Source organism: Lichenostomus cassidix, chromosome 4 (genome assembly GCF_008360975.1).
Source record: "Lichenostomus cassidix isolate B80296 chromosome 4, HeHo_3.0, whole genome shotgun sequence".
NCBI classification, from domain to species: Eukaryota; Metazoa; Chordata; class Aves; order Passeriformes; family Meliphagidae; genus Lichenostomus; species Lichenostomus cassidix.
In genome coordinates this window covers 53,664,387-53,689,799 of record NC_139484.1, presented here as the reverse complement: position 1 = coordinate 53,689,799, position 25,413 = coordinate 53,664,387, and the positions used below count along the sequence as shown (strand labels likewise).

The 25,413-nt window shown below is 41.5% G+C and overlaps 1 protein-coding gene across 1 annotated transcript in view; it reads right to left on the bottom strand.

Annotated features, from left to right (window-relative positions):
* Positions 1 to 16,689, bottom strand: part of PPARGC1A (PPARG coactivator 1 alpha) — a 368,032-nt gene extending 351,343 nt beyond the window's left edge. Inside the window, exon 1 of the mRNA XM_085059239.1 lies at positions 16,211 to 16,689. Within this exon, the coding sequence (XP_084915365.1) occupies positions 16,211 to 16,297 (87 nt within the window). The 5' untranslated portion in view covers positions 16,298 to 16,689. The remainder of the gene's footprint in view (positions 1 to 16,210) is intronic.
* Positions 16,690 to 25,413: the final 8,724 nt, after the last annotated feature.

Genomic DNA, 25,413 nt, shown 5'->3' with positions numbered 1-25,413 from the left:
GGTCACATCTGGAGTGCTGTCTCCAGTTCTGGGATTTGCCATGTGAGAAAGGCAAGGAGCTACTGGAGAGGTTCCAGTGGATGCCACAGAGATGATGAGGGGTGTGGAGCATCTCTTTTATGAGGAGAGACTGCAGGAGCTGGGCCTGATTAGTCTGGAGAAGACTGAGAAGGGATCTCATCAATGGATACAAATATCTCCAAGGTGGGTGCCAAGGGGATGGTGCCAGACTCTTTTCCATTTCCCAGCAGCAGGACAAGGAGCAATGGCCATAAACTAAAACCTAAGTTCCACCTCAACATGAGGAAGATCTTCTTCACGCTGAGGGTCAGAGTGTGGCTAGCACAGGTCTTTCCCATGAGAACTTTCTCCTGTGTTTCATAAACAAAGATAAAGTTTGGATGTTGTTGTTACAGTGTCTCGAGATTTGGACAGTTCAGGCCTGGCCAATCAGGCCTAGGGGGAGGCTTCTGACTGACCAATCTGGGTGACCTCTGAAAAGTCTATATAGGTTAGATTCAAAATAATAAATCTCTCCTTTCTATGCTATGCTGAGAATCCGGGTTTTTCTTCCCTGCTAGCGGCTCAACAGCGACATCAGAGCACTGGAAAAGCTGCCCCGGGAAGTCATGGAGTCTCCTTCTCTGGAGACATTCAAAACCCACTTGGATGAGTTCCTGTGTGACCTGCTCTAGGTGACCCTGCCTTGGCAGGAGGGCTGGACTGGACAATCTCCAGAAGTCCATTCCAGCCCTAGTGATGCTGTGATTCTGTGATCTGGACAGCAGACAGGATAAAGGTGCACTGACACACTTGCCAACCTGCAGTAACTAATCCACTAGAAGACTGAGGTGCGACCTACCTCTGTTGCCTTTGTTATTTGAGCTAGTTAATTTTAAACTATCTCAAATATTTCTACACAGCACTACATATTTTAGGAGAACTTAACTAAAGTCTGAAAGGCACCTTACTTCTCACATCCATGCACCTTCAGAAAACAAGCCTTTGACAAATGTTACCCTAAGTCCTCTGGGCGCAGCTCTAATTACAGTCATCACTGCCAAATCAAAACTCTTGATGGCCACTGACAGTTCAGAAGGAATTATTTCAGGCTGTTTTATTTCATGTACGTTTAACACAGATATCAGGACAGGCCTGTTCAAGTCTTCAGTTTCAGCTTATAAAAATCTGCAAGCTAAATATATGTCATCCAATCAAACTGGGAAACAGATCCCTGCACTGTGGAACTACATAAGAGACTGACCATGCTAGGTTTGTTTTCAAAAACTTATACAACAGGTCTTCAAAGTCCTGCCTGTGATTTACAAACATCATAAGCATACATTATTAAAAAGAGACATCAGTTACAGTAATCAATTTCTGTGACTACTGGCAATTCTCTGCATAATCCAGCCTAGCAAGGTTTCCATATATCTCTCCCTGAAATGTGGTTGCAAGCTGTCTTCACACATTAAATATTAGAGGCATGCATGTCAAGAGACATTGATTCTTGTTGTTTAAGATTTGGTTGCTTAAAAAGCCCAAAAATTCAGGAAATACTAAACAATTAGCTTCTGAAAGTTGGCCTTATATAAGACGTCTGAAGCTACGCTTCAAAAACCTCATCACTCAAAATCATTACTTCCTTGAAAGGGGGCAGGGGAAAGAATAAAAATCACAACCTCAATGCACACCTACAGAAAACTGATTCATTATCTATAACTCTTCAGTGAGGAAAAATCCAGACCTACTAAAAAAAAGAAGCTCTCACTGTTTTCATCTCAAATATTTCCTATAAAAAACACTTTATTCTTATTTACTTAGTACCTCTCCCAGTTTAGTGCTTTTACAGCAAACAGGCTGAATGCAGTGAGTCTCTCGAGGCTGCAGCTGACCCAGGCTACCACCCCTGCAGACCTCTAGTTGCTCATCATCACTTCTTGACGATCACCCAGCATGACAGCACATCAGGACTGCATTCTATCCAAGCTCTTTCAAAATAAAGGCAGGTTTGCTCGCAGTTTTTAAGTCTCATAACAGTAGAATTTTTTTCAGTGTTTATGTTAATTTAGTTCATTTTGAAAGAACCAGGTTAGGGAGCAATTGAGTTAAATTCAGTTAAGCTTGAAAATTTGGATGGAGAGCCTTCTGTCACAGAAGTCACACTAACACAGTGGGGCAGTAAACGTGAACAACTGGCATAGTAACTTCCTTAGCACACCTGACTAACAGCAGATTTACACCATGCTGAAACCACTACAGGCCATCACTGATGCTAAACTACATGGATTTGACTCTTCCCTGCTTGCTTGGTCTTGAGCCTGTTTGGATAAAATGAAGTACGAAAGTGCAGATCAATGAACAGAAAATGTAACATATGTACAGGGTCGTAGACTATATCCTGGATAGTAATGACTCAGTTAAAACAGCAAGTATTGAAGTGTACAAGTTACTCAATGTGAATTCTCATCGTGATATTGCAGCAAAAGGAATTATTTTGAGCCTTGAACATAAGGAAAAGAAGCAGGTAAGTGAGTTCTTCTCTGTAGTACTGAGAGCATTGCATAGACCAATACTGAAATACCATCTCGTGCTTCTGGCATCTGCTTTTCCTAAAGGGAAATCAAAAAATTGGAAGTAAAACAGAGAAGTTATGCAAATGTATTTGAAGTCTGAAAAAAATGTCCTCTGGTTAGAGTCTTAAAGAGGTCACTTTGATTATCTTAAAAAAAAAAGACACACTGGTGTCTTGAGTAAAATATTTTTCAAAGGTAGAAACAAAAACACACTGAAGGGCTTCCCAACCTACCAGGTCAAGTCATAGAGAGAACTTTTGCCTAGATAATTAATTCTGAACACCTTTAATGAGAATCAAATAAAGCAAACAGTGAGAATGATTAACCAACACAGTAAGTAGAAAAAGCTTTACTGAATGCTTGATGCCTTCCTTCAGATAAATACTTACATTTTGTTAAAGATTTTGGTCAAATAAAATTCAAACATTGAGCACAGTTTTCAATTCAATAGAGATAACTGGATAATAAGTTGTGGCTGAATCACCTGGTCAAACTCTGGCTAAACATGTGGCTTTACAAAATTGTATTATTCTCATCACCAAATCTCCTCCATTTCCTCTACACATGCAAATGTGAAACATGCAAATTACAAATATGATCAGTTCTTAAAACGATTCTTGAAAAGACGTCTTTAATTTGCTGCATATTTTACTGCTGAGGACAGGACAGCTAAAGAATTTATCACCTGAGCTACCTTGGTTATATCATTTCATTCAGACAGTGTTATCTCCTTGTCTCCCACACAAGAGTCATGCTGTTATCAAAGTCTTTCTCGCTAAACAATTATTTCCTTTTATGATTTCTTCTGGCTGGTCAAAGATAAGGGCTTACAGTGAGCTTGATTAGTGCTGCAAACAAATAGGAGTAATACTAGAGCAGATATAACTAAGCTGAAGTAATCAGCACTATTAATAACCTTTTGATTTCTAATCAAATACAGCTCTGACTTTTGCTGCCACTTTGCTTTACATCTTCTAAACTACAAAAGAATTCATATTTTTATAAAATATTCTCAATATGCCAGTCCCTTTCTTCTCTTGTTTGCTTTTAGTCTTATACTTAATAATTCTTCACTAATAAAAAATAAAAATAACAGATCCATTAAAAAAACAGTTCTATACTTCATACTGCCTTTCTTGGTAACAAGATTTAATTATATACTGAAGTATGAAATTTTGTATGGTTTTTTTTTTAATTTAATAACATTTATAAAGACAGTAAAATCACATTTCTTGATACCTGCATTAAAAAAAAAAACAACACAAAGACAAAAAACCAACCAAACAAAAACCCTTGCTTGAGACGTACAACTGTAGCAAAACCCAGTTCATACAGTTCACATCTGGCAAAATTATATCCAAAAATAAGAACCTAACATGTTAAGGACTTAGAAACTCACACTGCAAGTAGCACTGCCACATCCTTTCTTAACCCTGGGCAACTACTAATCCACCAGGCAGTCACTCTGCTCAAGTAATGGCCAATGTCCCTTACAGAAAACCACTGCCCAGCTTCCTGGGCATTTACAACAGCAGAAGTACATCATCTCCTCAACCTCTGCAAATCCTAGATAGGTAACATACTCTTATAAACATGCAAAGCTTTTCACTGAGACTCTCTAAAAGGGCTTACATCCAAAGCACCAAGTAAGTCCTGTAGTTCAGTCTAGTCATGGGAGAAGCTCAGTTGATTCATGGACACATATGTTTGTGATCTCCACAAGTACAATTTTTTCATAGCAATCTCTCCATGATCTTTCCAAATATTCTTTTTTTCTCCCATTGGGGAAAAAAAAAAACAAAATATATGCCTAACAATCTTTTTTCTTTTTCCTGTTTGCATTGCTGTTTTACAGTTGCAGTTGAGTTGAATGATGCTCAGTGAGTTTATGGTTCATTTAGACATGAAGGTTTAGTGAAAATTCTAGAGACACTTCTGTACACTTAGGGTGTCAATGCTCAGTACACTATGCAGCCCCAGCATGTGCACAGGGACAACATCCTTGCTTCAGGATGCTCTAATGAACAGATTTCATTTTTTCATATGACACTTATTTGCAACAAGAGTAACATAAATTAAACAAGTCTGCATGTTTAATTCTTGACAGCAATTTCTCTAATTTACAAAATTTAGTTTTTTAAAATTATTTTTAACACCAATTGCTGCCCTTTGGTTTTTTTCCATCCTTTGCCATTTATTTTATGTAACAATCAAGAACAAGAAGAGTAAGAAAGAAATCACAAAACTGAAAGTTTCTTCACATGAAAAGCTCTCTTTTCCACAAAACTGGGTTGTGCCTACAGCAGACTTAAAAATAGACAGGCATCAGTGTTAAAGGTACAAATCGCTTTGCTAAACACAAAAGGGAAAATAGTATCTGAAACATGGCAAATGTTTTGCAGTTTTCACCTAGAGAATTCCTTTCAAAGACATAAGTCAAAGATGAAGAAAACAAAAAATTTAATGAGATGTGTATGAAGTGTTGGCCCATCCAGATTTAAAAAGACTGTGAGATGCCTTACAAAATGGCAAGATAGCAATATTAATACACATTATGCACAAGGATAAACTAGTCATTTTTATTTACCATTTTCATCTCAACTTTATTAGTTATCATTGTAAAGAGTAAGTATTTCTTCTTTTCATTTTTAACATGGTTTTAAAAGTTAATGTGCAATTGAAAAATTCCTTTTGACATGGATATGCCCAAAATTTTCCTTATAATGCTGTTTGTGTTGATCTGTCCAAGTTCATCTTCTTAAGAAAGCTATTTCTTTTCTAAAGGTATCCTCTAATGCCATAGTAAATACATTAAAAAAAATTAATTAAAAAAGAACCAATTCATAAACTTTCCCTAATTAACTTTACTTCCCAAAAAAGCCACACATCTGTTTTCACAGCTGGACATGATTCAACCACTGGTAACCAGAGAAAAGCCCCAGCGTGTTAAAATATTCTAGCCAAAAACTGACACTCCAGCAAAGATGGCTACTTTGCCAGCACAACCTGAGCAGCTGTTAGGACAACCTTTGTTTATACTGAAAGGGCATGAGAGATCCTGATGCTATTACTATTAAACCAGCAAATCTTATTGGAAAGACACCACTGGTTAAAAATGGACAATGCAAAAGCACAACATGCATTTTACCAATCAAGCAGATTATAATTATATGAAAACAGTGATGTACAATAATCCAGTCTCTACCCACTTTTCTACAACAGATTCTGCCACGCTCAGCTTCTGGAAAAAAATTCTTTGTAAATTATTTTTAATACAGCTGTTATTATGAGCATCAGAAAAATCAATTAACAATGCTGCCCTAACTCTTTAGCAAAAAAAAAGGACTTAGATAAATAGAAAAAGATTATGCTGTTTCTTTTACAGCATTATTTTTATTCTGTAAGTGACATCAAAGAGCCACAACCCCCTCCTTTTTCTTCCCCCCTCTTTTGGCTTTGACATCACACAGAGAGAAAAGTATTCCTTTCACTGTCTCTTGTATAGCTGGAGCATCCAAGCTCTGCATATTGTTATCACTTTCTATCCTTGAATATGAATTATTTTAATCCTCCAGCAATTAACAGTCTCTTGGATGAAAATTAAAAAAGGCTGGGAGTGCAACCTTACTTTTGTTTTGCTAATTTATTTGGTCAGTAGTTCATTTTCTCATTGTTTCACAAGGCTTAAATATTTAAGTGTGTGCATGTCCTAGTTACAATCTTTTTTTTTTTTTTTTGGACAATTACATGTTTTCAGCCATCTTTTATTTTCCTTTTCTTTAAACCTGGAGTTTCCCATTCTCAAGTATATTTCATGGATGGCTTTCTGTCTTAATTTTGCATTTCAGAGCACCATCTATTCATTTAATCACACAGTTTTTTAGCTGGGAGAAGAGGAATCATCTTTTATTTGTAAATCCATTTTAAAAAGAAAGAGACTGAACTGCCAATGAAGAATTGGCAGGTTTCCTTTCCCGTTACCAGGTCTCCTTGATCTCCTCACTGCTTTCTTGCTCCCACCACCATAATTACCATCAATACTTGTCATGTACTCAAAGCATGGCAAGTACTTGACAAACAAGATGGAAGCAAAGTTCTCAGCCCTCAAGATACAGCTGTTTAAGGCCCCAATACACCACACATTTATTTTAGACCTGTAAGCAGTTCCCTTGACTTCAAGTGTTTACTGTTGAGCAATTAAGTGGTCTGCTGGATCAAGGCCTAAGCAAACTATGAGACAGAGAGGTACTGGCAGATATAATATAATAAGAAGCATCATGAATGACAAGTCAAAGTTTAGCAGATACATCAATTCATCAATGCTGTTTGACTCAAAATATAAAATTAATTTTTAAAAAATTAAGTGAATTATCTTGTTGGAGTGAGTTTGTGAGTTTTTACAATCCAAATAAACCTCTGATGCTGTGAATTGCTCAGTCCAGGGAGCCTGTGACAGCTGTGGAAATGTTTTATGAAGCCATGCAGACATTCCTAAAATCAAGTTCCATCAGCCCTTCAGGAATCATTACATCAGACACACATTTTAAGCTTCAAAAACGTTCACTGCAAACATGCAGTGTTATAATGTTGACCCTCTGCTCTAGCCCAAGCCAGTTTGCTCTGAAAGAAAATAAAAGGGCCAAACAAACAAACAGACTTACAGTCAAAATGAGAAGACAAGTAAATTTTCACAAGCAACAGCTGCCTCAGAAATAAAATTAGGAAAAAGCTCCATTTTGAACAATCAGCTCTGTGGTCTCAAAAGAACGCTAAAAGGCCAAATATGGGACCCTGAATTGCAACTTATACTAATCCCATTCTGTCTTTTTTTCCCCCCCTAATTACTTCAGTGGTGGGTAGAGTGAAGCAAATGAGAAAATACATCATTAGTCTTTTTCTAATTATTAGAAGAACAAAAACCTATTGTTTATCTGATCTACAGACTGATCCAAGTATGGCAGCAGACACCAACCTAAAGAAACAAGCAACAGATTAATAGAGTGAAATGCAGCAGTCAGAGCAATAAAAGGGGTTTTGGTCAGTTTGTTCCATAGTTTTCGAAGTGCAAAATAAGACTACCCATTTTTAATAATTAGACAACAATGGCTTTCAAGATACCAGGTAGATGAAAGCCTACATGATCTTCCTCAATGGATTTATGACTTCAATATGTCAAAGGGGAAAGTGTGGGGATGGCAAAAAGTGTTTCTTCACCAACCCAGCAAGCATCAAATCCAGTGTGAGTAATAAACAAAAAGAGGTGATATTAACGGTAAATGGGGAAAAACTAAATTATGCAAAGGCTTTAAAAGGACAAGAGGTGTAAAATCTAAAGCACTAAATGAGACAAAATATGGACTTCAATTTGTATTTTTACATAAGGGTAAGAGGGTAGGTAGGGGCAATCCAGACAGTATGTACAATCAGGGCTTATACTGTATACAGAATGGATGGATACAGTGGGGTTACTGGGGATGACTGTGAGAAAAAGGCTGATTAATTCACGTTGACAGGAAATTATGTAGGTGGTGACTTTAAGGTCAGAGCTTTAGGGGATCAGAAATAAACAGATATGCAAGCCAGTATGAAGAAAATCATCAGAATTTAGACATAGCCTCTTTGAAAGGAAGGGGTTGAAAATGACACTTGGATTACATTATTTAGTGATCTGAAGGAAGTCTCTGCAATGGGAAGAGATTGAGTGTGATTCTGAAATGTTTCTCACACTGATTTTGGCTGTGGATTGGTGTTTTTCCAAGCATGAATAACTCTGTATAATACAGAAACATATCACAGCAACTGACAGTGAAAAGTTTTTTGTGAAATTCAAACTGGGAAACTCATTAAAGTACAAAGTATCACCTTCCCCTACAGTAGAGACTGACAGGATTCACTCATTTTAGCAACTGTAATAATGTCTTTTCTCTTCTTTATCCTTCTAATAACCGGGACATAGATCATGAGTTCAAAAGTGGCAGAAATATTCACATCACCTTGAGCAGGCATTGGATACAGCCCACAACATATATTCTTCATTCTTCTCTCCTCCACAATTTCAATCTTAATCTACTAATTCCAGAATATTGTGAAGCTCTCTAATCAGCAGCAGCAGCAGCATGATTTGTGGTTCAGTGTTACCCTTCTAGAATATTTGTACAAGTGAATATACCTGTAAAAGTATGAGAAAAGCTTCACACAAGGACGACAGAGGCAATCTACAGTTTAAAAAATCCATATATTTTCTGGCATGTATTTTGTGAGGGGGATGATTAAATATTCTATAAGCAATTAGTAAATTGTCAATAGAATTCAATAAATGTTGTTTAAAAAAAACTAATTATTTGTTACAATAACCACCAACTATTGCCATTTTGTTTGTGAAGGTTTGTAAACTACTTCCATTTGAGAAGTAATTGATTCCATTTTTATCATTTGCTCAAGTTTATGTGGTTGTTCACATCCAAAGAGATGATAACATCTATTTGCAGCAAATTATACATTAAATTCCTCATTCAAAAGCTGTAATGGAAAACAAAATGCTAATTTGTGCTGTAAACGGAAGTACAGAATCATAATCACTCATTGTTAACATTAGGAACTAAATTGCTCTTGCAAATAATAAAATGGGTTAAAAATGTGGAGAGCTTTTGCAAGCCAAAGTACCAGTGTCTCTTACTCGCTCATGTGTTATATTACAAGTGATCAAACGAACCTTTCCTCTTCATGCCAACACAAACTACCCCTTTTCGAGGGAAAGAATAATGGCCTTATGATTGCAACATAAGGGTGCATGTCGGGTGACCTGCTCTATCCACAAGTCTCCAACCAGCTTCCCAAATATGGGCTTCCATGCACTCTGCTAGCAAACTCGACTGGATACAGGGGCTGTCTGCACAGGCAAGCACTGCAGAACTGTAAAACTGGAAATCAGGGAGGTGGTGCTGAGGATCCAACCTCTACATTCACTCTATGCTCTGCACCACGCACTTCAGGGTACAGTTTATTTAACTTCACTCTAGCTCTGCTCTCATCTCACTAGCTGAATATCAATTTGTAGCTCAAATGCAGTAGGGGTACCCCTGGAACATCTCGCAGTCCAGCTCTACCCAAAAGGAATTCTGTTCAGATGCAACGAGATCAACCTACACCACTAACCAAAGCACAGCAGTGCTGGGATGAACACAGCACACTCCTGCCTTCAGGAAAAGTGCTAGCGTAGACACACCTCTCATCATTTTGGGTCACAGTGAGTTCACATGGAACCGCAAATACCCAATTTCTCCTTCCAAAATTAGCACCACAGTGTCACAAGTTCCATATCCAGAGCAAGGGTCACTCTGCTATTAATCTCTCTTCACCTTAATTTTACCTTTACAGAGGAGACAGTAACACACAGCCATATAGCAGGAGGAGAATCTTAACTGCCACTTGCAGAGAACACAGAGTCTAAGACAAAAAATATTGTAGAATTATTTGGCTTCTGTCATTTTTAGCAGTTTTACAGTCCTTTATGTTTTAAACACACAAGGAGTTTTGCTCACACAGCAAACAGACACATCATAGGAAATTAAAAAACCACCGACACATTAGGACTGTGCACCTGCTCTTCCACATTTCATTAAGCCTCTACACCTAAATGTACGTCAGGTTCTCTCCCATGTGCATCCGTTGTGCTGGTATCCCTCAGTGATACCTTCTGGTCATGGCGAGACAAACTGGATCACAAGCATCCACACTGCCTCAGGAAAAAACATTAAAAAACCCATTAACTTTTGGTAAGTCAGATCAGAGCATTATGATCTAAATTATAAGTGCCAGATAGTATGTTAAAAAAACATGTATGTATTTGTAAATAAGCTGCCATTTGTTATCAAGCCTTTCCTAGCTTACATTGTATAGCTCAAATCCATGTAAAATAGCTGATTTGCCAGCCTTTTTCAGTTATTAGCATTAAAAAAATATAATTACGTTATCAAAAAATGAAAATTGCCTTTTAGGTGACCAAAAGAAAGTTCCACTGCTTCATGTAGTAAATCATTTTACTGCTGCCCTTTTATATTTAATACCCTTCTGCAGTACACATTTATCTCTACACTAGCAAAGTGTACTCATTGATTTCCTATGGTCTCTCTGGAAGAAGGTTCTGCTTCCCTGATGATGAGTACAAAGGGTGGATGACCCCATTCTCATTCCAATGCAAACCCTGCACTTTTACATTTCTGCTTAGACCACATGAACATTTGACCAGCTAAGAACTCCCTGCCCTCTTCCTTCAGAACACATTGCTAGAACTACTGACATTTTCTCGTGAACAAAACTGTATTTTTGAAAATCCCATCTTATGTATAAAGCAGTGAACTGCATTAGTTCATCGCAGCCATAACTGTAACTCACAATCTGCACGAGTTTTTCCTCTAAAATAAGATACAATAATAATATCTTGCCCATTTTCTGCATGTGCTTTAAACTTGTGCTATTGTGCTCTACTGTATGACTATTTAGTTGGTCTCCTCTGGGGAATGAGAAAATGGTTCATTCCCAGTTTAAACCATGCTTTTTTTGTTAGATGAACCTGCCATCAGAATACACTTTCCAAAGTTACTGTGCTGAATGACCAATTCAGGCATTAATCTCTGAAAGAATGAGAATCACATTTAACAACATTTTTTATAAAGTCCATTACCTGTTTTTAATAAACTACACCTTTCTCATTATCCTATCATTTATCTTTTGCTGGGATGCCAAGAAAATAGGTCTTTTCAGTTTCACTTTCATTTTTACTGCCATTTACCCAGCATTGTGCATGAACACCCCTAGGAGTCAGGGAAACTTCAATTCCAGGATTCACTCCTTTTTAAAATTACCAAGTATGTTCTGTTAATACTAAGCCAGGATTGTAGTTTTTTCTTAACTAATTTAGTTTTGACAGCCTTGTTTTAGTTTGCACAGATGTTACAGGCTTTGCTAAACTGTAACTGCAGCTGAATGATGGTATTATTCCATTGGTTTTCACCACGAAATAATGAACAACTTTTGAAAATGTCTTTTGCCATTTAAGAAAAACATCTCCCAAAACCATAAAGTGCACTGCCCAATCTTGTACAGATTGGTATCTCTCATTCACAAACACACTTGGTATATGCTATACACGTGCAGTGCATTAACACAAATTAATCTAGCGTGTTTCCAAACCTGCATGGACTCTGAGTTCTACTATTCAAGTAACATAAAAGAAAAAAAAATCCAGAAACCATGGAAACACAAGTAAGTCAAAAAGTCTATTTTGTTTCATAGCCCCTGAGAAGTGGCCATTGGACTTACTCTAGTAAAAAGAAGAAAATGCATGAAAGCAATATGCTACACTCAGATCAGCTCCCAAAAAATACTGGCAGAAAGCTACATTAGGGCACTTTTGCCCCTGCTCATGTAAAGACTAAGAGCCAACCCACAAGACTGGCTCTTACCTTCGTCTTTCACTGACTTTCTGATATCCACGGAATACATTTTGTATAACTATGTTGTATAATGTACTGCTACGTTTGAAAACACAGGACAAAGAAAATGGTGCCAGGCACTAAGTCCACGGCTGAGTGTTGCAGGGAAAAATCTCTGAAATGATGGCATCAATCAGGGAGCATACTCCTCTCCTTTTACTTCTATACTGCAAGGATTTTGAGGTTGAATTAAAATAAGTATCCAGATTTATGCGTTAGTCATAGAATTTCATTCATGAACTACATTTCAATGATTTTCAAGCACTTCCCAACCACACAGATTAGTAACACAACAACGTATCCAATTCTGAACTGGAGAAAGAAAAATAATTAATACAAATAATGCTGCCAGTTCAGCATAGACAGGTTATGCCGAAGAACATTACTGCTCTTGCAGTGCTGAATACCTCCTTGCAGTACTTAGAAATAGCTCTTCTTTACTCATGAGTACTAATTAAGAAATAGATGTAAAGAGAATTTCCTAAAGACACGTTCAGGAAGGTTCCGGCAAAAATAAAGAACCAGAAGTAGAGTGACAGTCTAAAAATAAAGAATACAGAATAAATCAACAGGAAATCTGATGGATATTCCTTCATCTCAGTTTTATACACACTGGCAATACAACACAGGTACATTTATCCAACCATAGTTCAAAGTTCTCAGGATTTAAGTCTACAAGTTTTACTAGTCTAGAATTTAGCATGATGGTTAAGTCCCTGCCCTACAATAACTATAAAAAAAAGACAGCAAGCTTCAGGAGAATACTCCATCTTTTTGAAGTTATCCTTAGTAATGCAAAGTCTTATTTGAAACTAATATGGAGTCTTATGTTCTGGAAGACTATCTTAGAAATTGATTCCAAACAGACTTCATAAAGTTTCTAGACACAATTTTTCCAATACAAGCTTTTTTGTGATGCATTTTGGAATTTAATATGCAATGGAAAAGCTCCTTCCAAGAGTATTACCAACAAATCACGCATATAAGCTTGTGCTTAAATATAAACTGCAATAATGCACCAAAAATATAAAAGTTGAAACACATCTCTCAAACTCCCTGAATTATAAAGCAAACATCATAGCTCTCCTTTCACAGCTGCCAGATAGTATATTATGCTTCTAGAAGTCACTGTTCTCTTTAACCTGACTGGTTGCATTGTTAAGTCTTATTTTGATTACTTATACACTCATTAAAGCCTTGAGATGCCAGGAAAAGATTCTTTTAGTAAGCTATGGCCGAGCCGCTATTGATATTATACAAGGGATCCTTTTACCTCGTACAAGATGTTGAGAGTGCATCCTATTGATCTAGGAATAAAAAACTATTTTTTCAGTAGTCAACCCATCTTCTCATCTCAGCACTTTGTTTTAAAGTTTTTCTGTTTGCTGTTTTGTTTTAAACAGAGTATACAAAACAAATTCTATTTCGGCTATGTTGCTAAATTTAGCCAGAAGAAACGGTTTGCAAGCTTCTTTTTTTTTGGAACGCAATTCAGGTAAAAACAAACAAACACGAATATGGCTGACAGTCAAATCTGAGCCAAGTCTGCCTTTTTAAGTGTTAAAACTTGTAAGAAAAACCTATTTGCAGCAATATCCCATATTCATTTTGATTTCATATTCAGACTAACATCTACCGCTAATCCTCAGCTGATGAATTTGACTGATATAAATGGTAACGTAATACGCAAAAGATGAAAATAGAAAGGAGCCTTGAGCACCAGAAAGAATATGTGTCTTAAAAATTATGCTCATCTTCACCCTGGAAGCTCTTGCAAGCTCATCTGTTCGTCCGTTGTAATGCTTGGTAATGATTACACCTTCTCCTTCGAAACACCTTTCCTAATCATGCATATTTAATTCAACTTTGTGTATATATCCTACAGTTTATATAGTCCTGCTATAAATAGACCTTCTGCATCCTGAATTATCTCCCGCGTTTTCCCTTAGATACAGTTCAACACTGGTATTTAGAATAGATCAACTCTGGATTTGCCAGCAATTCTTCCTGCTTCCATTGTGATATGGGCTTGCTCTCCTGAAAGGGGATGTAAGGGAACCTATCATTTCACAATGCTATTCTTTCACCGAACTGTTTCGCTACAGAATGAAACTAACTTTAGATAAAGGAGCTGGTTTAAACCTGATTTTATTGTCTGCGTCCCTAAGCATTTTCCCCCTCTGATGGTTTCAAAGGAGTCTTCCCTGTGACTGCCTGCCTTTTATACCAGGCATGAGCCCTTCTTAAATCCCAGCGACTCGTACGGGCCCGTGTTCAGCAGGACCATAATGCCCGTTCTGTGCTCCTACAAGCCCGCCGGCAGCGGTGTGTGCCCTGGGTACGTGCAGAGGAGCGCACACCGCGCGGGCTCGGGCGCTCCGGCCACCCCGAGCCACGGCGAGCGGCGAGCTGGGCGCCAACTCCCGCCGAGCGCCGGGCCCGGACTCCGGCCAGCCCCGCCACGCTGCCGAGCGGCGCCTCCGGCCGCGCCCTCCGGCCCCGCCACGGCCCGGCCAGGGGCCGCTGTCCCCTCGCACCCGCCGCCCCCGGGCTGCCAGAGCGGCTCCCGATGCCTTCGCCGAGCCAGAGGGGCTCCGGCGCGCCCGGGAAACGGCGTTTCGGCGCTGGCTCTACGCCTGATGCGTGCCTAGTCCCCACAGGAGCCCCCCTCTCCCCGGCGCACGCCAGCCTGACTTGTTCCCCCCCGGGAAGGCTCTCCCCGGCCGGGGCGGCACAGCCGGCAGGCAGCTGTACCCGGCACCGTACCCGCGGGGCGGGCGCCTGCCGCCATGGGCCCGGCGGGGGTCCGCTCGCACCGGGACACAGAGATCGCTATTTATTTATTCGGCTGCTTCGGACGAGCCGTCTGTAGGGGCTCCGGAGCCCCACGGCGCCCGGGCTGGCCGGCCGGCCGCTGCCGAAAGGCGGCCCCGCTCCGCGCCGCTCGGCGTTTGCAACTCCTGGAGCAGGGAGATGCGCGCGGCTTCGCGCTGCCTCGCCGTGAGGTGTAACCTCGCTGTTAGCTGCTAGTTTGGGGGTTTCGGTCTCCCGGAAACTGGGGCCGTGGGGGCTGCACGTTTTCCCCGGAGCTCAGGGGGCTCTGTCCCCGCAGGGAGGAAGCGGAGCGCTGATCCCCTTGTCCCCCCGGCTCTCCCGCCCCCCCGCGGGCACCGCCGCCCGCACAACCCGGGGCGCCTCTCGGCCGCTCTGCGGCCCGCTTCCATCGCTGCCCAACTTTTCCTGTCACGCCAGCGCCAGAAAACCCCTTCCCCACGCACGCACGCACACACACACACCGGTGTAGTTTATAAATGACAGTTGCCTGTAGACTTTCACCAGACAAGCAGCGGGGGCAGCAGACTACAACAGTTATTTAATTAAAGGCTCTTCGGAGGCTCCCAGAATAGCTCTCTACCTCTGAGGTGCGATTTCTGGTTTCCCCCCGCTCTCCCCCACCGCCTCGCCAGCCGCCCCCCGCTGCCCGAGCCCCGGCGCGGGCGGGAGGCACGGACCCGGCCGGCGCTACCCGGCTGCGCGCTCCGCATTGCACAGTCATCAAAGTTAAGTGCGTGGAGGGGGGATCGGGGTGAATCAGAGGGAGAGACGGGTGAGCCCAACTATTGCCACCTAGGCGAGATCCGAAATTAAGGGTCGGAATGCATATGCAGCCATTTCTGAGGAGGAAGCGGATGCGGGGGGGTCCCTTCGCACGCATCCCGTCACTCGCACCCCGCTCCCCCCGCCCGGCAAACTCGCCAGGCTGCCTCAGCGCGGTCCCTCAGCGCAGCCGAGGGCAGGCTCGGGGCACTCCGATCGAGTTGCCCGGCTGAGCCCCGAGTTGCTCCCGGGCAACACACAGCCCTCCGCGGGCTCCGGCTCCCGCTCCTCAGCCCTCCTCACGCTCCTCTTCCTCACGGGAGGGGCGGGGGCGGAGGGAAGGGGGCTGAAAGGCACACGGGAAGAGGCTCTTTTCTCTCATTTCTTTCTTCGGCTGATTCAACCCCCCCACCCGCAACACACACACGCACTGAACAGAAACACTTCCAGACCCTTCCTGCACACACTGGCACCACCTTCGTCTCCCCCAAGGAGCCGGGCGGGAGCAGCGGCGGCAAGCGCGCAGCACCGGCCACCTCTTACCTGGTTGTAGGAGGTCTCCCAGGAGGAGGTGTAGTTGTAAAAGAAGGAGGAGAAGCAAGCGTCTTCCGACAGCCCGCAGCCAGCCATCCTCTGGGCGCAAAACCTCTTCGGAAGGCGCGAGCAGCCCTCGCAAACTCTTGCCTCTCGCGCGGTCGCTGCCGCCGCCGGCGCTGTCCCCGCGGAGTGGTGCCGACAGCTTCGCGCTGGCGGCTGCCGGCGCGGTGCGTGCGGGGGAGCGGGGCTGGCTGGCCGGCCGGCCGGCTGGATGGATGGATGGATGGGTGGCTAGATGGAAGGATGGATGGATGGATGGATGGAGGCGCGAGTACCGCGTGTGTCTGTGAGTGTGTGAGCGCGGCCGTTCGCGGCGGCACCGAGGGGCCGGGGCCGGTCACGTGCGCGCGCTCACTCCGCCGCCGCCGCCGCCGCCGGGGACGGGCCGCGCTACAGACCCCGGCACTGGATCGCCAGCGCCGGGCGCCCTCGCCATCCCACCCGCCTGCCCGCCCGACCCCGCTCGGCAGCGCAGCCCCTGCGCACGGGAACGAGAGGGCGCCTGCGGGACCTGCGGCCGCACCGCGGCGGGGAAGGAGCGGGCAAGTGGCGACGCGCGTCCTCCCCCGCCGCGCCGGGGCAGCGCCGCCGCGGGCGGGCCCTCCCTCCCGGCCGCGGCCCGGCCTCCCCGCCCCGCCCCGCGCCCAGCCCCGCCGCGCCGTGCCGTGCCGTGCCGTGCAGTGCCGTGCCGTGCCGTGCCGTGCAGCACCGCGCAGCGCCGCGAAAGTTGTCGCTCGGTTCGCGGCCGAGCGGGCACAGGCTCGACCCCGGCGCTGCAGCCCGAGAGGAAGGGGGCGGGAAAACCGACGGGAAACTTCTCCTCGGAGCCGTCCTGCCAGGTGCGATTCCCCCTGCTCTCTCCTCTCGGGGGTGTTGCCTCAGCAACCCTTTGCAAGGAGAGGTGTTTTTTTTCTTCTTTTGGCGTGTCGGTGATGGCAGGAGCGGCCCCGGGACCTCGCTCGCCCGCTGCCGCCGCCCTGGGGCAGAGGGGACCCTGCCTGCCGCCCTGAGGAGGAGAGCACTCATGGCCCGTAAGCTGGTGCCAAATTGCTCCATTGGACACCGCGAGGTCATGCAAAATATAATCTTTTTCAAGTATTTTCAAGGAAATTAGCGGACATAGATTGGATTATGGTGTTCCTTGAGTGTTCTTTATGCTGTTTGCAGACCGAGTACCTCGAGCGCGATCCTCTGACAAGGGGAACATTGTCCTGGTCAGCTAACACTGATACCACCAAACTCAGCTAATTGTAAACGTAAAGCTAATAATGTAGCATTTGTTTTCAGAATAATTAGTTTTTTCATATAAAAATATATGTTTTTCACTCTTAAAAAATACTGTTTTCGCTTCCAAAGCATAGCTGAGAACGGAGGGTTTGTTGAGTTTGTTGAGCAGCACCCAGTAGTCATAACAGGCCAGAGCCATCAGTGGAAAAGACAACACACAGTTTTGTGGCACAACTCCAATCAGAAGCTCACGGAAACTCGTCACTTCCCCTCACCTGATACTTCAAGGAAGAAAACACCATTTAGTGTTTTCCGATGGAGGATTTCCGATGGAATCCTTTGGCCATTCCATTTGTTGAGAAAACAACTGTGGTGTAAGTATGGAATCCTGTGAAACACAGTTGAGCGTTGTAGAAATTCAACTCTTTTCATGTGAGTTGACTTTGTCCAAAAGAAGGCTAGCCAAGAATTCATAATCCAGAGGAACCTTTGTGACAGGCAGCTCTGTCCCAAATGAGGTCAAAAAGCCTTTCATCCTGCCCTAATTCCAGGTAAAAATACAGCAGGAAGGTTCCTGGCAACAAAGTGTAGAAAGTAGATCAGAAACAAGGTGCTCACTGTGTTCACAGTGATTTGGTTCTCAAATTGCTCCAGTATTTTCTTTCAGAAACTTCATCCTGTTTAGGCTGCTCATCAGTCACCCACAGAACTTATGTGGCTTCAGAATTTATTTTAGCTTTTCACACAGCAACAATTAAGGCATAAAATTCTTGCCACTTCACCATCATTCTTGAATTTCCCTTTGCCTGAGGAGTCAGTGTTCAAAGCATCTCACTTCTAAAATTTTAAGCAATTTCACATTGTATGTTTCATCTTCATATTCTTAGTGTGTTCTATTCTGACTCTGTACTCCAGCATAGCCTGACCTTTGAGCTATTTAGTCTATTCAGGCAAATTTTGTACTTTATCTGATATTTTTATAAACTACAGTAGGTGGCATTTTACCCTACTTCCTTCTCCTCTAATGACAAATACACTATCTGCCTCTCCCATGACCACCTTCTTTAAAAGTCTTAAAACAGATTATGGGTTGTTAACTGTTTGGGATTTTTTTCTTATCTTTTTCCTTCAAACATTGTTCCTCACCCTGCTGTTAACCATTTGGTCTAGCTCAAAATCTCTTCATTTGAATTTCAGAGTTCCTCTGGGGGACCATCACTGGCAGGAGGTTAAGCTTAATTGCACAGTGATCAGTTACCAGTGGAGATGCGTTTGTAGTCTTTGCTGATAGCTGTGAACTGCTCCAAACCTATTCAAGGCCTCCGCAGAGCTCACTTCTGCTGGCAGCAAAACAAGATCTGGAAACTTACAGCATTATGTATTGCTCCTCCAGACTGCTTGTAGTGTTTTCAACCAGCCATTACTGAAATGGCTAATAATCTATTTGTCTATTGCATGAGTTAGCACACTAACATCATTGTTATCGTGATGGTGGTGGTGAAGTAAAAAAACTTTGTACGCTACTTCTATTACTAGAAGTGTGTAAGCAACATAATAAAATCTGCAAATAGCTCTTGTTTAATATCCCATCCCTGTGCAATAACAGCTCCATAGAAAACATGCTAAAAGTGTATTCAGTTCTGTAGACAGGAAGAAGTAAACTGGAGATAAATAGACTTTTTTAAAGAACTGGGGAAAATGGATTGGTGAGGGGTGGAGGAAACAGCAAAAGCCATTAAATGTTTGAATAACAAAAGTAATCTCAGGATAACCATTAATACTCCATCTGTGCTGAAAAAAGAAGGCCTGGTGCAGATGGAACAAAGAAAATCATTCAAATTTCTTCAGAGATGCATAATACTGTGTAGTTAGGATGTGCCAGGGTACTAGATAAAGACTAGCAAAGCAGCTTATTAAATACGGTCTAGCATTTAATGTGCTTTGCTCTTTGCTTCCATGTTTTCACCTTAAATATTTCCAAAGTCTAATAAACTAGAAACTCTTTTCTTGGAGGAGTGGGAGAGGGGTAGAATTTTTTACCTGCAAAACCTGTCTGGTTTGGAAGTAAAGTGAATCAGGATGGAGCTTTTAAATGAGGCTGGTTTTGCCTTCTCACAGCATGAGGCTGGTGCACTGTGTTGGATTTGGCTGGGATACAGTTAATTTTCTTTTCAGTAGCTGGTATGGGGCTGTATTTTGGATTTATGCTGAAAACTGTTGATAACAGGGATGCTTTTGTTATTGCTGAGCAGGGCTGACACAGCATCAAGGTTTCTCTTCTGCTCCTCATCCTACCCCACCAGTGAGGAGGCTGGGGGTGCACAGTGAGCTGGGAGGGGACACAGCCAGCACTGCTGACTCCAGCTGACCCAAGGGATTTTCCATGCCTTATGGCATCATGCCCAGCATCGACAGCTGGGGGAAGAAAAAAGAAGGGGAGACGTTTTGAGTGATGATGTTTGCCTTCCCAAGTCACCCTTAGGTGTGATGGAGCCCTGCTCTCCTGGGGATGACTGGACAACTGCCTGCCCATAGGAAGGGGTGAATTAATTCCTTGTTTTGCTTTATCTGGTAAAGTGTCTTTATCTCAGCACATGAGTTTTCTCGCTTCTATGATTCTCTCCCCCATCCCACTGGAGGCGGGGAGGAAGCAAGTGGCTGTGTGGGCCTTTGTTGCTGGCTGGGGTTAGACCATGACATGCACTGAGACAAGACTGAGGCCAAGGACTCTTGTTTGAGACAATAAATAGATTTGGTATGACCAAGTGCCAAGTTTTGTCAGAGACTTCTCAAAGAGGAAACTAATACCTCATTGTTACAGGCAAAAGCTGGAGCATCTTTCTTTTCTTTATGCAGAATACTCTTAAAAATTTCTTGAAGAGCAAGGAAGGCTCCTAGAGGTCTTTGGTTTGAGAAGCACATGGGGAATTTGAGATAAAAGAGACATTCCTGTGCAACTTATACATTCAATTTAAGAAGACAGATTATCAGAACAATCCAAAGGAATCAGGATTCAACTCGACTGTAGCCTCTAAATTAAGATTCTACAACACAAAGTGATACTCGATGGCTGTACATTTGTTTAGGCAACTTAGTGTCCCTCCAGTAATCAGTGTATCATCTAAACTGAACACTGTGTTCCCCACTGTTTTTAAAGCTTGTGATCATAAACACCTCAAAATGTTTTTGAGTACTATTCCTTTATTTACTATTGTCACTTGCATTCGCAGACATGTAACTTGACCTGACTTCATTAGTTGAAAATCCCTTCTCAGAAGGGAAGTCTGTGATATCAGCCATTCTAAAATAAAGTTAGAAGCTCTCCCTCTATCTTATTTGCAGGTAAAAAAAGGGAAAAAAGAAAAGACTATTTCTTCTTAGCCTATTCATAAGTGCATAAAAAGTCAATTAAGACAGTCCATAAAAATTGAAGAGGAAAGGCTTTAAAAGTCCACTGATAGGTTTTCTATTAGGCTAATATCTTAAAGCTTCCTTAGCACTTTCCAACAAATGATTTTATTTGGCTTTATGAACACCTCTGGAGCTAGGTATTACATCATTTTAATATTTGAGGAGATCAACAGTTTAAGTACCAGACCCTTGGAAAAGTCAAGCAACATTGTTAGACAATGTTTATAAAAGCAATTAGCCCCAGAGGAGAAAAAGCCTACTTAAAGCAGAAATAAGTGGAGATTTCAGAGGTTTTCGGTGTCTATTTAACTTCCAAGATAATTCGTGTCTATAATACAAAAGTGTAAGATTACACATAACTGAGAATCAAACTACAAGTGGATGAGAACACAGCAGCCATGGTCATCTCTAAAACATCTTTTCAGTGTTCTTTTTTTTTCCACTGGCTTCTCACTGTATTCTAGATAAAATCCAAATGGCTTTTTTCACCTTAACATGGTTACACAGCCCAGTTCCAAGCTACCTGAGAGACCTGGAGTTCCCGGAACAGCTTCCACACATTGGATTGAGCAGCCTCAACCACAAGAGCTACAGGTGCAGATTTTCCAATATTAGCATAACAGATCAAGATTATTCAAAACATAGCTTTTCTAAAGTATCCTGGGACACCACTCCCAAACTTCAGCTACACAGTACTATTAAAAAAATACTTGTGGTTAGTGTGCAAACAGGTTGTACCCTTATTTCAGAAAGTTCGGTTACACCAAAGAAGTAACTGGCACTGGCTTTGGCACTCCTGCTCTCCATCCCAGAGCTGAGTTCAGGCTGCAAGTTTTGAAGAAGAAAATCAAGACCTGGAATGCAATTCATTTTTCTAAGTTTGCTAGATGGTGAAGATTGCATATGCTGTTGTGCTTCATCCAAAAGCTAAAAAAATAATTGAAGCTAGATGACTGCTAAGATAGGATGGCAACTCCAAGAAAAAAGAGGACAGTAAAAAACTATTTCTTTTTTCAGCACTGCTATGTAAGACCATCAGAAATGAGTAACAAGGTTCTCTAAAGCCATCTAAATGCAAAGGCCAATCGAAAATATACAGCCGCCAAGAAAACAGTACATTTTTCAATATGTTTTGATCTTACCATCACTCTGTTATTTGCTTTGCCTCAGTTCAGATTCAGTTGCTTGCTCTTCATCCATGAGCTAATTCCATCTAAGCATTGGGTCATCATGATAATTGAAGTTACGTGAAAAAGGCAACTGAATGAAGTAAAGCTGATTATTCAAAAAGAAAGAAAAAAAAAGGGACAGGAGTTTTAAAGCTAAATTACATGAATTTTGCTCATCTCAAAAATGCAGGAAATTATTTTCCTTGAATTCTGCAAGATCAAGTGTGCCACTGATTAAAACTTTGTCTACTGAAGTGGAAGAGCAGAACACTGATGAGTTTGATTGTCCTGCAAGCAAGATATTTTCAATGAGACTGTTAACAAAATGAAGCCACTATGATAATTTAATTCCTAGTTCAGGCCTTCCAGCAGCTTTTCAACATGAGTAATCTCCATCAGTTCAATACCCCCAAAATTATAAATAACAACCAGTGAATATATGCCATTCAAATGTCAGCAGGCATGAACTTATGAGGTAGTTCATAACTTTTATAGCCTCACTACCAATTAACAATGTAAACAAATTGCTAAAGCCCTATCAGATTATAATTTCCCCAAAATAACATTCCTATGATTATGTTTCTGTGATTATAGTTATGAAGTAACTAATCAGAGGTGGGGGGGAATCCTAGAATAACCCAAATTAGCAGGAATCAAGATGGTTCTCTAGTCATGAGTCCTTGCCTCCAGTGTAAGTATCTTTACATCTGAGAACCCCCCCAGCTATTCTGCCCGCTTCTGGGTACAGTTGGCTCATTAGCAAAGTACTGAGTGATAAAAAAGGAATAGACTCAGCATTGTTTTATTGGTCACAGTAAAGATGTTGTCTAAGGATGGATGTACTGAAAGGTGAGTGAAGATCTCTTGTCATTGCTCAGATAATGAAAAAGGCAGGAGGATACACCACTGGGCACATTATTCAAAGCTCATTGATAAAGCAGTAGCACCTTCCCATCATAAAGTGTGTTACAGATTCAAACTATTTGGCTACTCCTTTGGCATTATGCACTGCATCACATGGGAAGGAATGTGGAGGATGGAGGAAGACAGACTCCCAGCCAGACATTGTAGAACTTGGGGAAATTGCATTTTACTGTCTTTTGTATAATCCCAAGAGCAGCTTTGATCAATACAGAATTCCATTTTTACACAAGAAATACCACAAAGAGGCAGCAAAACCTCAGAAATAATTGATAGATGTTTCAAAGGTTTTTGACAGAACACTGACTTTGGATTTCTTTAGTGACATCATATTTGAGCCAATTAACAAAAACAGACCTTGCTAGGAGAAAATCTAGGAAGGCATTTATACCAGAAATGGTTTTGCAGCTTGTAAGCAAAAACCGTCCTTTCTTTTACATATTGGCCAAAATCAAGGGGAAGAATGAATTGTTTTTCTTAAAGCAGGCTTTTTTAACGTTTAAGTTTTTTTAGTAGTAAGAACAAAGATTTGCTGCTGACTTTGTTCCTCATTTAGGAAGTTCTACTCTGAGTCTATGAAACTCAGCATTTATAGAGTTGTTTTTATGATCAAATTAGTTTGCTAAAAATAAAAGCAAATTAATTTCTGAGACCTCACTGTACCTAACGAAGGATCTAAATATTAGTCTAATATCAAGCTAGCAGACTACAAACATTTGGATCCTTAAGCTTTTCTTGAAAAAATAATATTCATTGCAGGCAATTATTTTGTGAAGAACAAATGGGATTATGAATGAGATCACAAAGTGGTATTTTCCTATTCTCTTTTCCTTCCATAATTCTCATCCAGAAACAAGCAGGATTTCTTTAGGCTGCAGAAAAGTCAGAAGTCTAACACCACATTATGTTCAACCTTGTATTTTACAATGCTAGACAAGATATTTGAATAGAGTTTGGATTTACATAGCAGCAAGTCCAGCAGGGAGTTTTAGAGCAAAAACACTTTAACACTGGTTTGTTTATAGGGAGAAACTGTTTATTGTCCATAAATTTACTGAATATTAAATCTCAGTTTTCAACAAACAGGGTACATATTGTGAACATCAAGACTGCAATTTTAAATTCCTGCCAATTCCTATATTTTATTTGTGCTCTTGATAAAATTATTTGTTTAAAGTATGTAGAAGTAGCAGTAATTTGAGTTTATTTCCATTATATGGTCTAACCAGTAATGCATTGGAACAAAGCTGTCAGTGCCCTCTTGGACAGCTGCTTAGAGAAACATGTTGAGACTCACACTGCTTCAAACCTGCTGCTGCTTTTGCTGCTGCTGTACAAATTGTAAGCATTTCAGGAAGGGTTCACAGGGCATTAATTCCTTTAAAAGAGTGATACTATCCCTGTCACAATAAAAGCTTATCAGTTACTTGTTATTCAACATGCAAAATGAAACAACCTCAAAGATACCGTTCTAAGGTTTGAAAGGTCAAATTTAGTCTGTAAGTCTCTTAAGTCGTACATGAATTTTGCCAGCAAACACTAGCATCTTCATAAAGCTGTGAAAAGGTTGATTTTTTTGAGGTTAAAACAGGTTACTAACATAAGCAGAAGTGGTTTTACCATGCAGCTGAATATTTAAATAGACAAAGCATTCAAGAAATAGGTCCACCAGTAGGCCTCCACTCAATGGATCCTGGGAAGTACTCGATACTCTAAGTGTTTATTGTTTATGCTGCTGGAAGCAAGGAGGCTGGGAACATTAATGGGATAGGCTCACAAAATAAACACTGAATTCAAATGGAAAGCAAGAGGCCTACTTTGCTAAAGGAATAAGACCAACCCAAAATAAAACATGTTTAAAGCCACAAGAAATATTTATTATCAACATTAATTTGTGCTGTTTTATTTTTCTATACAACAAAACTACTGCATAGCTTTCACAGCTGGAAGAACCACTCAGAGCTGAGATATACACAAATGAAAATTATTTTATCATCTGTCCAACATACATTCAGTGTTCCTGAGAAACCACTATATTTGAGTTGAAACTGCAACATCAGAACACCTACAATCAGCAGCACTACTCTTGTTACCGCTGCTACAGGAATGTTATTTTATTGCTGTTACCATATTTAGTTTAATCCCTTGATAGTGGAAGCTTGGATCTCGATGCCAACCACTTATCTCAAACACATCAGTGCCAATTAAGAGGCAGCCCAAGCTTGTCATTTGTGAAAGGAAAAGTGAAGAGAGGGGCAAATGCTCTCATAACGGTTTCATTCTGGTTTTAAAGCTGCTCATTTCAAGCTTAAAAATGAGACATTTGTATTACTGGGAACCAATGCCCAATTCTAGGAACAGTTCCAGGAAGCACACATACCCCAAAACAAAGCTACCAGTGTCAGAGGTACTACTAGAAAA